At 40.3% G+C, this 13,418-nt stretch overlaps 1 protein-coding gene across 10 annotated transcripts in view; it reads right to left on the bottom strand.

Annotated features, from left to right (window-relative positions):
- CCDC66 (coiled-coil domain containing 66) overlaps positions 1–13,158 on the bottom strand; it is a 66,151-nt gene extending 52,993 nt beyond the window's left edge. For 8 of the 10 annotated variants that reach the window (XM_014457700.2, XM_014457704.2, XM_023755714.1 and 5 more), the window contains exons 1-3: positions 13,083–13,158; positions 10,822–10,886; positions 10,132–10,157 (exon numbers count right to left, since the gene is read on the bottom strand). In XM_014457700.2, coding sequence (XP_014313186.1) covers positions 10,132–10,157; positions 10,822–10,886; positions 13,083–13,093 — 102 coding nt within the window. In that variant the 5' untranslated portion in view covers positions 13,094–13,158. Of the gene's footprint in view, positions 1–10,131; positions 10,158–10,821; positions 10,887–11,974; positions 12,018–13,082 lie in introns of all 10 variants that reach the window. The other 2 variants (XM_023755709.1, XM_023755710.1) reach the window with 2 other exon arrangements.
- Between the last annotated feature and the right edge of the window lie 260 nt (positions 13,159–13,418).

Below are 13,418 nucleotides of genomic sequence, written 5' to 3'. Positions count from 1 at the left end.
CATGCTACCTCAGTTACTCATTCCCATAGTGATATCTTAAACTGACTTTGTAACTACTCATAATTGCAATCCCTCCATAATCTATTTCAAGCACTGCACATGACCACCACCTCCTATTTTTTCCAGCTTAACTTTCTTAACATATCCCAACAATTCTCTAACTCTGCTGGGATCTATAATCTGTTGATCCTACCACCTTCCTCTTGACCTTGCATCCCTCCTTACCAATCTTAAATTCCATGATCAACCAAAACCATCACTGTTTTCCATTCTCAACTCCTCTGCTCTATGCCACATACACATGGCAAATCCCAAACCTGGTAAAATCTAACTTTTCACCTACTCTGTGCCCGCATCCAAGGAGAAAAACACACAGTTACAACATCTGATTTCATCTTAAATACATACCCAAGAACAACCAATGGGCTCTTCATGTTACCTCGCAGGCACACATTTCCAAAGTTCATTTAGTCTCATCTCATTCATTTAGCAATAATCTCAACTTTCTCCTAGCCCAGTGGTTCTCAACCTGTGGGTCACGACCCCTTTGGGGGTCGAACGACCCTTTCACAGGGGTTGCCTAAATCCTGCATGTCAGATATTTACATTATGATTCATAACAGTAGCAAAATTACAGTTATGAAGTAGCAATGAAAATAATTTTATGGTTGGGACTCACCACAACATGAGGAACTGTATTAAAGGGTCGTGGCATTAGGAAGGTTGAGAACCACTGTCCCTAATACTTTCTTTCATACTCATTCTCAGCTGAAGACCTTGATTAATATTTCACTGAAAATCTCACAAGGAAGCATTTAGAAAAAACTTTATTTCTACCATCAAATCTATACCAGCATCTGTACTCAGACAAACTGCTTGCCCTCCTGTTACTTGGACACATCCCATAACCCTTTTTCTCAAGGCTCTCTCTCTAGCAATACTTTGCTTTTTCTTGAATCATCACCATTTCTTTTCCACTGTTCACATCTTTTTTGCTATCTTAAAAAAAAATTCTTGATCCCACTTTCTCATCTTCTATAATCCCATTCCAACCAAGCTTTCACCCAACCACCTGACCCAAACTGCTCATCAAGGTCACTAATAATTTGTATATTGCTAAATTCAATTACCAATCCTCAAACTCTCATCTTACTCGACCTACTGGCAGTGTCCTATAGAGTTGATTATTCCTTCCATTTTGAAGCCCTTTCTCTATTTCACTTATAGGACTCCACAATCCTGGTTCTTCTTGCTGCTCCTTCTCAGTCTTTAGTGGTTTCTCCTTTTCTCTCAGATCTCTTAAAGCTGGAATGCCTAAGGCTCAGTCCCAAGATCTCTTCTTGGGTTTCTAATAGACACTTCAAACTCACCATGTCCCAAATTAAACTCCTGATCTTCTTGCCCTTAATAACTTCCTCCCCTCAGTCTTTCCTATCTCAGTTACTAATGCCAAAAATTTTACAATTATCCTTGAATCATCTCTGATATGCTTCATTTAACTTGTCATCAAACCTTGTTTTGCTCCATTTCCAAAATATATCCTGAATCTGACACTACTCTAAAACATCTCTTGCCACCTCTCTGTTCTAAGCCACTACCTCATCGAAATTACTGAAAAACCTTCTAACTGGTTTTCCTGCTTCTACCCTTGCTCCACAGTCTATTCTCAACACAGCAGCCACTGTGATTATCTCAATACTAGAGGCCCAGCGCGCATGATTCGCTTCCACTTGCCTCAGCTGGCCACCCCACTCATCTCGCACTGCCCTCAGCCGTTCCTAGCTCTCTGCTGCTATTAGCTCTCCGCTGCTATAGCTCTCGGCCACTAGCAGCTCACGCCCCGCCCTCCACTGATCGTAGCTCCCCACTGCTAGTAGCTCACATCCCACCCACCGCAGGCTGCTGCTTGTTTGGTCATAATGGCGTTATGGTGTGATGACCACAGGCCTTTTATGATATAGACTAGAGGCCCGAAATTCGTGCGGGGGTGGGTGGGTGGGGTCCCCTCAGCCCCGTGTGCACCCTCTCCAATCCGGGGCCCCTTGGGGAATGTCCAACTGCCGGTTTAGGCCCGATTCCAGGGAATTGGACGTCCCTCTCACAATCCTGGACCTCTGGCTTCTAATCGCTCACCTACCTGCCTGCCTGGTCGCCCCTTACTGTGCCCCGCTGCTGGCCAGGTTGCCCCCTACTGTCCCCCTCCCTGCTGGCCTGGTCACTCCTAACTGCCGCCCCCCCTGTAGGCCTGGTCACCCCCTTACTGCCCCCCCCTCTGCCAGTCTGGTTGCCCCCCAAACTACCCCCCCCCTCTGCCGGCCTGGTCGCCCCCACGCAGCTGCTTGTTCAGTCGTTTGGTCGTCCCTCACTAACCCCCCTGCCAGCCTAGTCGTATGGAGCCATTTCGTGAGGGCTAATTTGCATATTACCTCTTTATTATATAGTATGTTAAGTCAGGGCATGCCACTTTCTTCAAAAGCTTCCAATGGCTTCCCATCTCACTTAGAAGAAAAACTGAACTTCTCACTCTGACCAAAAAAGACATAATGATCGGGCACACTCCCATTTGTCTCCATTATCTCATTCTCTCTCTCTTAGCCTCTAGCCACCAGGGCATCTTGTTCCTTAAATTCAACAAGAACCTGCAGTCTTAGTCCTTAGCACTAGTCAGCTTCTCTACCTGGAATATTCTTCCTTCAGATTCTACATGGTTCATTCACTCACCTCCTTCAAATATGTGCTCCAATATCACCAGCTTAGTGAGGTCCTCTCTGACCACTCTATTTAAAACTGCAGGTTTCCTGCTCTATTTTCACTCCCACCTCCCTAGCTCTGTTTTCCCAGTAGGTGTTCAATAAATTTTTGTTCAATGACTATCCTTAACTATGCCATTTTAGAAAAAGAATTCTTTCTCCTCTCTCCTCCAAATTAGCCCCCTTTTCCAAAATATCCCATTTCTGTGGCTCTTCTAATCTCTCATACCAGAAACCATGGCGTTATCTTTGACTCTTTATCCTCCTTTTTATAGTCTTCTTTAGCTAACCAGCAAGTATTGGTTCTGACTTTCAAGCCTTATTCTCACCATTTACACAACAATAAGCCTAAAACTAGGTTTTCATTTCATTTCTAGTTCACAGCCAGACTATCTCAAATTTATCCCATTTAATCCACTATACATTTCTGCAAACCCAACTAACCTAAAATAAGTCAACAGTCATTTAATTATTAAGTGTTGTTTTTTATGGGCTCACCACCATGGGAAAAAGGATTGGACCTGTAAAGTTGAATAAGATAATAGTCTTGCTATCAAGGAATGAAGTAGATGCACATGGCTTTAATCTAGCTTATCATATCCCAATTTTCCCTGTCTTTCAATAAATTACATAATACACAACCAAACTTTGACCAATTCACCAATCCCATTTTGTCCTACTTTTCAAAATAGCCCTGTAAAATCAGCCACAAGATTCCTTTATTATCTTATTCACCTCACTACACCTATTTATTCCTGGCTTTAGGCTTTGACACCACAACCTAAAATACCTTTGTGTTCTCCTATCCCTGTGGCTATTTTAATATAACGAATTCTGTAAATGAGAGGTAGAAAACTCAAATACCTATTGTATTGCAGTCTGGGTGGGAGCTAGAATAAACTGAACAGCACTTTTCCGCCTAAAGGAGAACTAAACTACACTACCAAACACACACACACACACACACACACACACAAAACAAACAAAAAAAACCCACTATACTAAAAAAAAAAAAAAAAAAAATCTATTTACTAGATCAGTGGTCGGCAAACTTATTAGTCAACAGAGCCAAATATCAACAGTACAACGATTAGAATTTCTTTTGAGAGCCAAATTTTTTAAACTTAAACTATATAGGTAGGTACACTGTTATTAACTTAATTAGGGTACTCCTAAGCTGGCCTTTGCTAAAAACATCCTCATTTTATAACAATAAAGCCACCAACACAAAATAATTACAATTCTTAAATTGATGACAAAAATACCTGTAGGATTTGCAGCTGGTTGGAAAAATACAGGTAACTTTATGCTTCGAGTAGGTACTTTTGTCACCCGCACGATTTGCGGACGCGACTAGCACTAACCACTGCACACGAGACTGCTGACTGGCTCACTCAACTCGTGCATGAATCGCGTGCGCCTCCCCCGCGCTGTGTATCCCGCAGCCCACCTGGGCCATGTCTCCCGTCGCCCAACCGACCGACACCCCCCACTTCTTCTACCACTTCTTCAAAATGGACTCGCCCAGGCCGAAAACCGACTTCTGCGCAGGGGCCACGAAATTTCAATCGCACTGTACGTGCGTGCCCGCACGCGGTATTTTGTGGAAGAGCCACACTCAAGGGGCCAAAGAGCCGCATGTGGCTTGCGAGCCGCGGTTTGCCAACCACTGTACTAGATCATCCAATATTTCAAGGGAACCAAGAATGCCATATTTTATTTTAAATTTTCCAATATTTATTTTTATAAAATATATTTTATTGATTTTTTTTACAGAGAGGAAGAGAGAGGGATAGTTAGAAACATCGATGAGAAACATCGATCAGCTGCCTCCTGCACGCCCCCCACTGGGGATGTGCCCGCAACCGAGGTACATGCCCTTGACCGGAATCGAACCCAGGACCATTCGTCTGCAGGCTGACGCTCTATCCACTGAGCCAAACCGGTCCGGGCTAAATTTTCCAATTTTTCAATATTGGCACCTCATTCTAGTTTTTGAAAACCACTTTGTGGTTTTCAGCAGACTGCACATAGCTTATACAACTGAACCCTAACACCTCAGTTAGTTTCCAACTACTACAGCTCCTACTAATCTCACCCTTCTTTGACTTATACCAGCCTTTTTTTTTGAGTCATTAGCAGTTGAGCATTTCATTTCTCTAATTAGTGTCTCACTCGAACTGCTAAGTGCAGTGCATTCCCTTAACATATCTTGAAAACCATTCACTTCTGTCCCCTTCTTTAACGGATCTGTTATAACTATCCTTCACAGAGTTGCCTGAAGCTCTACAACACAAATTAAATTATATCTAGCCCACTTTTCAAAAATTCTTTAATGTTCCCAACATGAAGATAAAATAAATTCAAACTGAGTATTCATTTAAACTCTTCACGATTGTAACCCCACCAAGCTTTACGTTCTACACTTCCCCAAGGTACACACTATTCCTCAAATGCAAATTATGCTTTGTAGCTCGGTATTTTGCCCACCATTTCGAGCTCAGAATATGCTTCCTTACTTCTTTGACTGTAAATATCTCCCTCATCTTTTAAGTTCTAATTAAAATGTCACTTCATTTATGAAGCATTCCCTGGTCTTTTCAAACCACAAAGAGTTGCTCTTTTCAATGTTTTCAATATATATATATATGTATATATATATATTACTGATTTCATAGAGGAACGGAGAGGGAGAGAAACATCAATGATGAGAATCATTGATCGGTTGCCTCCTGCACGTTCCCTACTCAGGATGGAGCCCACAACTCAGGCATGTGCCTTTGACTGGAACAGAACGCAGGCTGACACTCTATCCACTAAGCCAAACCAGCAAGGGCTGTTTTCTTCTATTTATAACCCTAATATGACACCCATTTTATTCTTGTATTATATAGTTATTTACCTGATTGATACTCCCACTTCCAGGAAACAAGGACTAGGTTTTACTCTTCTCTCTCAGTCACAGAATAAAGCCAAGAATACAGCTCTACACATATACTGGACTTTTACAGTGTAGTAAATCCTTGTTAAACAGAAACCTACTAATTGGAGCTCTAATTTAACTAGATTACTTTACCACATTCCAATTACATCAGAAATAATATACACACAAAAAGAAAAGAAATAAGAAACAAACAAATGCAAAAACAAAGAAATAATATACAGAGAAGATTTTCAAAAATATTTAACAAAGGGGTGGGTAAGAAAAAACCTAGCACAAGGACACTATACATTCAGCTCAACTTTGAATACTTTTTGTAGCTTAATGCCAAAGAATAATGAAAAGAAGCAGCAAAAAATTGTAAACTACCAAATAACTATTCAATAATATTCAAGTTAACCAATAAGAAAAAAATGTAGCCCAGATCATTTCCCCAGGGGTTATGGAATAAGATGACTGTAATAGCTCAAAAAGGAGGGTCTTTGTCATAAACATTTTTATGTAGCATGTTGCTCTTTTACCTAGTTTAATTCTACCAACATTTTTCATAATATAAAGACAGTATCCAATGCAGTGGTTTAATATTGGCTGATTTCACAATTTCTGAGGCCAGGATCCCAAGGCCAGAATCAGAGAAAAGTAACATTTTAAAATAGAAAATGTGTAGTCCTGGCTGGCATTCTCAGTGGTTGGAGCTTCAGTCAAGAGCACTACCTGGGTGGCAGGTCCAATCCCCTCCCCCATTGGCACGTGTGGGAGGCAACCAATCACTGTGTCTTTGTCACATTGATGTTTCTCTCTCACTCCTTCTAAAAATCAATGGAAAAAATATCCTCACTCCTCTGGTGAGGATTAAAAATATATACTAGTATATAAAATGTACTTCCTAGCACTAATATTGTATATATCTTTAGTGTGTCACTAATTTTCATACGTAGAAAAACCTATACAAAAATTTTTAATGTTTTATATTTCAAATAATTTGTGAGATAATTTTAAGAGTTTAGAATTCATAAATTATTCATGACATTAAATCATTAATTTTTTTCTTTCATTTATCTTCCTATAAGCCTAAGAAATAAGGCTGGTAACTATCTTCACTTCATATTCATTAACAAAGATTCAAAATGCAAAAGAGATTTTGATAGAATTAAGAAAGTTCTCTGACCACACGTGTTAAACTAGATGGGAGAGTTCAGCTGTGTTTAAAGAGCACACCACGAAGATGGTAGTAATTCAACCTGTGAGGAATGGGCAAAACAATTGTAGATAAGTATTGTAGTAACTTACCCCAGTGGGAAAAAAGAAAAGCACTATGAAGAGAGAATTCATGAATAACTTACTAAAAAAAAAAAATGAATTAAACATATAGCTGCCAAATTGTGAAGTTTAAGTTAAAAAACTGACTAACACAAAAAAGGAAAACAAATACTAGTGTTTGGGATTTTTATCTTCTGTGAAGAAAGAAATGAGGATCTCAGCAAGCTCTGTAAACAAGGGAAGAAAAGCTCCCTGAAATAAAATCAATATCGAAGGAAAACTTAGATTGCATCAGTATTTTTTTCCAGTTTTACTGAGGTATAATTGACAATTTAAAAATTGTGTACATTCAAGGTATACAACGATAATTTGTTACATGTCTACACTGAAATAATCACCATACTCAAGCTAATTAACATAACCTTCACCTCATGGTTACCATTTATCAGTATTTTGGAGTTCCAAAAGCAAGAGGGATAAATCCAAACAACTTGCTTTAAAATATATAATTTAAAATCAACATCATCTGTGACTTATGAGTTACTCTAGAAACTAGAGTAAAATATCCCTAGATCACAGATAAAATTTTGTAATGATTCTACCAAAAGTCTGACTAGTAACTTTATTTACTTATAGGCATCAAAGGCATCTCCAGATGTTCTACGTTAAAAAAAACAATTAAATGTCTTCACAAAAGTGGTGTGTCTTCACAAAAGTGGTGTAGCTAGTAAGTCCATCAAGGACAACAATGAAAGAGGGAACATGTGAGAGAGAATAGAGGCTAGGGGAGGTAGAAATCATCTAGTACAAGTAGCTTTTAATCTAGAAGCTTAAAGGGGCACTGTACTGGTTAATGTGACTCAAATAAAAATAGTTGCAATATCTTAACAGGGCAGGGCCAGGAAAAAATACACAATCTGTAGTCAAACATTAAGAAACACGATGTATGTAAGTATATACCATGTACAGAGAGAAATAATTTTTATTGGTAGCTTGTGGAATTATTCTAATCATCATCATCCATTTATCAATATGGTGGGTACTAAAGCAACCTCTCCCCCTTGATTAAACCTGGAAGAAACAGCAAAGACATCAAGGGCTCAGAGTTGAAAAGTGCCATATTATCCCCAATGGGCTCCATTCATAAACATGCAAGAAAAACTTTAAGATGCTGCAAAGAAAAAGGAAAAAAGGGAATAAAGTTAAGGAAGAGCAGAGTAGAAATTTCTGCTGATGTTAATCTAAAAATTAAAAAAAAGAGTACAGGCAAAGTAGTGATATCAAACATTTTTTTAATAGTTGGTAATGTAATTTTGTAGAAAAAGGCACTATGGCCCTAGCCGGTTTGGCTCAGTGGCTAGAGCAGGGGTGGGCAACCCCTGGCACGCGTGCCAAACATGGCACGCCAGTAACTTTTGCTGGCACGTGAAACCCTCTCTTATAATCTTCCATTTATAATTTTTTTTCTTAATATCGACTTTTTTATATTTCAGATAAATTCAGTGTAGGTGCATCTTAGATAAATAAATAATTATACAACCCAAGTTATCTTAAAGACCATAGACATGGCTGACTTTGAAATGCAGTTGATTGAATTTCAGAGTAGCTCAAGTTGGAAGCAGAAATTTATTGACCATAGAGTTGACTTGGAAAACATTGAAAAAAAGCGATTAGAGACAGGAGTACCAGAGAGAAGTGTCGAAAACAAACTATTGAGAACTTGGAATGCCATTCCAGAAAATTTTTTCTGTTTAAAAAACTTTGCAACAGCATTACTCTCCATGTTTTCATCCACATACGCTTTTGTTCTCAGTGATGAATTTTGTTAAGTCTCGTAATAGGAGTAGCCTGACGGATGAAAGTAGTAGCTCGTGCATATCTCTGAAGGTCACGAAATATAAACCTGATGTAAAATCTCTGTCATCAGTGATGCAGCAGCAAAAGTCCCACTGATAATATCAAACGGAGTCATAAAGTTTTCTGTCGGACTATCAGTGTACATGTATACACTAAAAAATAAATGTATTTTTCATTATCATATACTGTGTTTTTGTCGCTTGAATGAACTTTATTATTTCTTCAAGGTTCTTCACATACGTACACCTTAAGAGATATCAAGTAGGCGTAACATGTTCTCAAAAAATTAGGGTTGGTACGCAGAAGAATTTTGAGTCAGAGATTTTGCTGGTTTTGGCACGCACTCACAAAAAGGTTGCCCACCCCTGGGCTAGAGCGTCAGCCCACCAACTGAAGGGTCCCAGTTTCAATTCCAATTTCTTTCAAGGGCACGTACCTTGTTTCAGGTTGCTGGGCCCTGGTTGGGGTGTGCGAAGGAGGCAACCAATCAATGTGTCTCTCTCACATAGATGTTTCTCTCTCTGTCTCTCCCTCTCCTTTCCACTCTCTCTAAAAATCAATGGAAAAATATCCTTGGTGAGGATTAACAAAAAGAAAAAGGCACTATGGTTCCCTGATTTAAAAAAAATAAAATTTTAAAGAAAAATCATCATTAAGCTCAAGTTTGATCTCTTAAAGGAGAAAGCTAAATGCATATTAAGAATTTGTGAATCAAATATACCCTTTTGGTGTGGAAAAATGGCATCAGTATGAGGATGTATAGTATAGGGAACACAGTCAATGTTGTATTATCTGTGTATTGTGCCAGGTGAGTATGCTTTTTAAAGTTTATTATTGTCTAATCACTATGCGGTACACCTGAAACTAATATCAACTGTAATTGAAAAATAAAAGTTTTAAAAAATGGAATGAGTATGAAAGAAAATATTTTTGTTTTCAAGTATGAATATCTATTTTTAAACATCTTGGGAACTGTACTGTCCAGTACAGTAGCTATTACATTTAAAATTAAATAAAATTTAAAATTCACTTCCTCAGTCAATAACCACATACCACTAGTGGCTTGCTACCATATTGAAAGCACTATTTTTAGAACATTTCCAGCACTGAAGTAGAGAAAAGGGTTCTAAAAGGCTTTTACAACAGAAAAATTATTATTCCATTCCTGTGAAAGAACCAGCCTGAAGACAAGGGAACAATAACTTCTTACCATCACTCCTAACCCCTTATAATATTTTAGCACAGATTATTTTCAAATCACTGTAAGAAAAACACATTTTACATTTGAAAACAGGTCAGGTCAAAGTCATTTGTTTGGCTTACCTTTACAGAAATGTTTGATTTACGTTCTAAAAAAGAAAAAAAAAATTACTAAACTATCAACTGAAAACAGACTAAGGCAGTTATAAAATTAAATTAGCATTGTTTTAAGATATTACTATCAGTAGATATATTAACCCCAAAAAGCATTAACTTTAGGTCCTGAGTGCTGTTTTATAGTATGGTTCAAACATTTCTACTTCATTTTTATTTTCCAAGGTAAAAACTATAAACAGGTCAGGGAAAAAGAAAATAATGTGAATGAGAAGACTACCAAAGTATATACTCTGAGTTTTAAAATTAATATGAAAAATGGCTTTAGCAACTGTGGTCTTACTGTAGATTTAATTTTCTCAAACATTACATTCTTTACATGCACAGTACATAAGTACATTTTCACTTAGATTATACATTAGGCAATTGGGATATTTGCCATATGTAAATATAATGAAGAGATATATAACGCATGAACTATATTGGAACATTCAATTTCATGAATACTGACAGTGGTAAGCAGTGATGTACCCTGAATTGGCTAAAAATCAATTTGAGGAAATTAGGGTAAACTGCTTTTTTTCCAAAGTACCCATTTAAATATCCCCTCTACTACAAGTAAAAGTCAGTTAAAGTAGTATAAATTTTATATAGGAATTTTAAAAGTTAACATTTTTAGATTCCAGTAACAGAGCATACCATATGGAGACAATATTAGCTTGGTTTTTCCATCCAATAATTCAGTTTCAAGCTTTAAACCATCTCTGCAAAATGAAAGAAAATTGTAAGAAACAGCAACATTTTAAATAGCCAGAAATGCTCACTTGAACCTGAAAGTAAATGTTCTTTTGAGTTATACAGGAATCTTGTAAATATTAAACCATTCTTTTAATTAAAAACATTTTCAATCAAAGATAAAACTGAAACTACAGGGAGATCCACATTATTGAAACTTTCCAATAATTAAAAGAATTATCTTTAACCTGACACTTCATTTTGTTACTGGTAAGCAACAAATTAATTCAGTTATTATACTATCACTTAATTCTTATAACTCTAGACTGGAAAAAGCAATGCTAACAAAACTCCTCACTTAAGTTAAAGGAGCAAAACATGTCTAACTCCATTTATTAGTTTCATAATGGTCTCCTGATTAACCTATTTTATGGCATGCTAGTGCATTATTTGAAAATGAGCTATCACATTGCCACCCCAGTTACTCACTGTTTGAGCGCAGATACTTTCAATATTCAACGAATATATATTCACATTTACTGACACATTTGTTATCACAACAATAAATCTACAGGGAGGGGCAAATGTAGCTTTACAGTTTTGAGTATTCAAAATAATTGACTCTTGTATTATTTGTTAATTATTGTATTACTTTCCATACGAACAACTGTAAATGTACTTTTGCCCTGCCCGCTACAAAAAACTGTGGCTGCTATACATTTTTTAAAGATTTTTTTATTGATTTTATGGACAGAGGGCGAGAGAGGAAAACATCGGCGGCCTGCAGCACGCCCCCTACTGGGGATGGAGCCCGTGCCCCGATGGGGGGGTGGGGGGGAAATGCAACCCGCAACCCTTCCGGCTCGGGACTGGACGGCGTCCAACCCCCTGAGCCACCCAGGCCAGGGCCGGCTCCTCTACTCTTCACCTGTGCATGTCAAAGCAGAGAGCAGAGTCCCAGCAGACGCTGCCGATAAACGCGTGCATCTGTGAAGGTCCTCATAAAAACGCCTCTAAAAACAGCAGCAGCAGCCCACAAAGTTAATTTACTATTTTAGCTTAAAAAAAAAAAAAAAAAAAGATGGGACAAAAGTGACTTCCAAGGGACAAAACTCACTCCGGCGGGCCAGTCAACGAAGAGCGCGGTTGGGAAGGTCTGACTAGGAACACGAAAAGGAGGTGTTTGGGGGGGACAAGGGGGACACACGTCACCTCGAGGTGCTGACCAAGATAAAACGCTGGGAAAGGCGGCTCCGAGGGCTCCCCTGCTGCGGGGATACCAAGAGTCCGTGCTGATGTCGGTGAAACACACACTTTAAATCAGCGGTTCTCAACCTTCCCAATGCTGCCACCCTTTCATACAGTTCCTCATGTTGCAGTGACCCCCAACCATAAAATTATTTTCGTGGCTACTTCATAACTGTAATGTTGCTACTCTTATGAATCGTCATGTAAATATCTGATATGCAGGATGTATTTTCATTGTTACAAATTGAACATAATTAAAGCATAGTGATTAATCACAAGAACAATATGTAATTATATATGTTATTCCGATGGTCTGAGGCGACCCCTGTGAAAGGGTCGTTGGACGCCCAAAGGGGTCGCGACCCACAGGTTGAGAACTGCTGCTTTAAATGAAACCGCAGGGCACACCTGTTGGGCAGCCGGCTGCCTTTTCTTGTCCCTAAATCCTGGAACAAAAAGTCTACGTGCTAGACGATGGGAAGTGGCCTGCGTTCGGTGACTTTTCGCCCCCTTAAAATATTAAACTTCTCAGGGATGAACACCAGGCAGCCGTCCTCCTTATTTACTCAGCGCCTACGTAGGGGCCGGTCAGGCGCGGCGCACCGCAACGCCCCGCTCCGAGGGGCCCGGGCCCCGCGGCGGGCGTTCACCTCCTCCGCGCGCCCGCACGACCCGCAGACCCCCCAAGGCAGGTGCAGAGAACCGGCCTGGGCCAGGCTCCTCCCCGGGAACCCGCCATCCCCTCCTCCCCCGCGTTTACTCCACTCCTGCACGCCTCCCCTTCCTCAGGAGGGAAAAGGGGCTTTAACTCCGTTGCGAAGTGGAAAGCGAGGGCAGTGGCGGACGGTGAAGGCCGCCCCGGAGCCCCGCCCACTTCACCTCAGGGCGCCGCAGGCCCGGAAGGTTCTCCGAGGAGCCCCGGGGCCCACCCAGCCTCTCGCCCTTTCAAGTGGGACCCCTTTCCCACCCCAGCTTACCCCAAGTTCATGGCCTGACCTCTCGCTCCCTCCACGGACGCCCAAGCCCCTTGTGTACGTCGGTTGCCGGAGCGGATCAAGAAGCTCGGCGCCGATTGGGTACAGCCATGCCGGCGAGGCGGAGAGAGGACCAATCGGAGTTGGGTTTGCTGGTGGGTGCGCTCATCGGGCGCAGCTGTGCGGGGACAGGCTTCCCGTGCCCCACCTGGCGCTCCGGGTCCGCACACGTGGGTGGGAGAGGCCTCCGTGCCTCGGAATGCTGCCCGCCCCAGAGGTCAAGCCCTCAGAGAAGTGCCTCAGCCCAGGTGGAGGTGGCAAAAACAGGGAGAAACAAAA

The sequence above is a fragment of the Myotis lucifugus genome, unplaced genomic scaffold (assembly GCF_000147115.1).
Source record: "Myotis lucifugus unplaced genomic scaffold, Myoluc2.0 scaffold_83, whole genome shotgun sequence".
In the NCBI taxonomy this organism is placed as follows: Eukaryota; Metazoa; Chordata; class Mammalia; order Chiroptera; family Vespertilionidae; genus Myotis; species Myotis lucifugus.
This window is presented reverse-complemented; position numbering and strand designations above follow the sequence as displayed.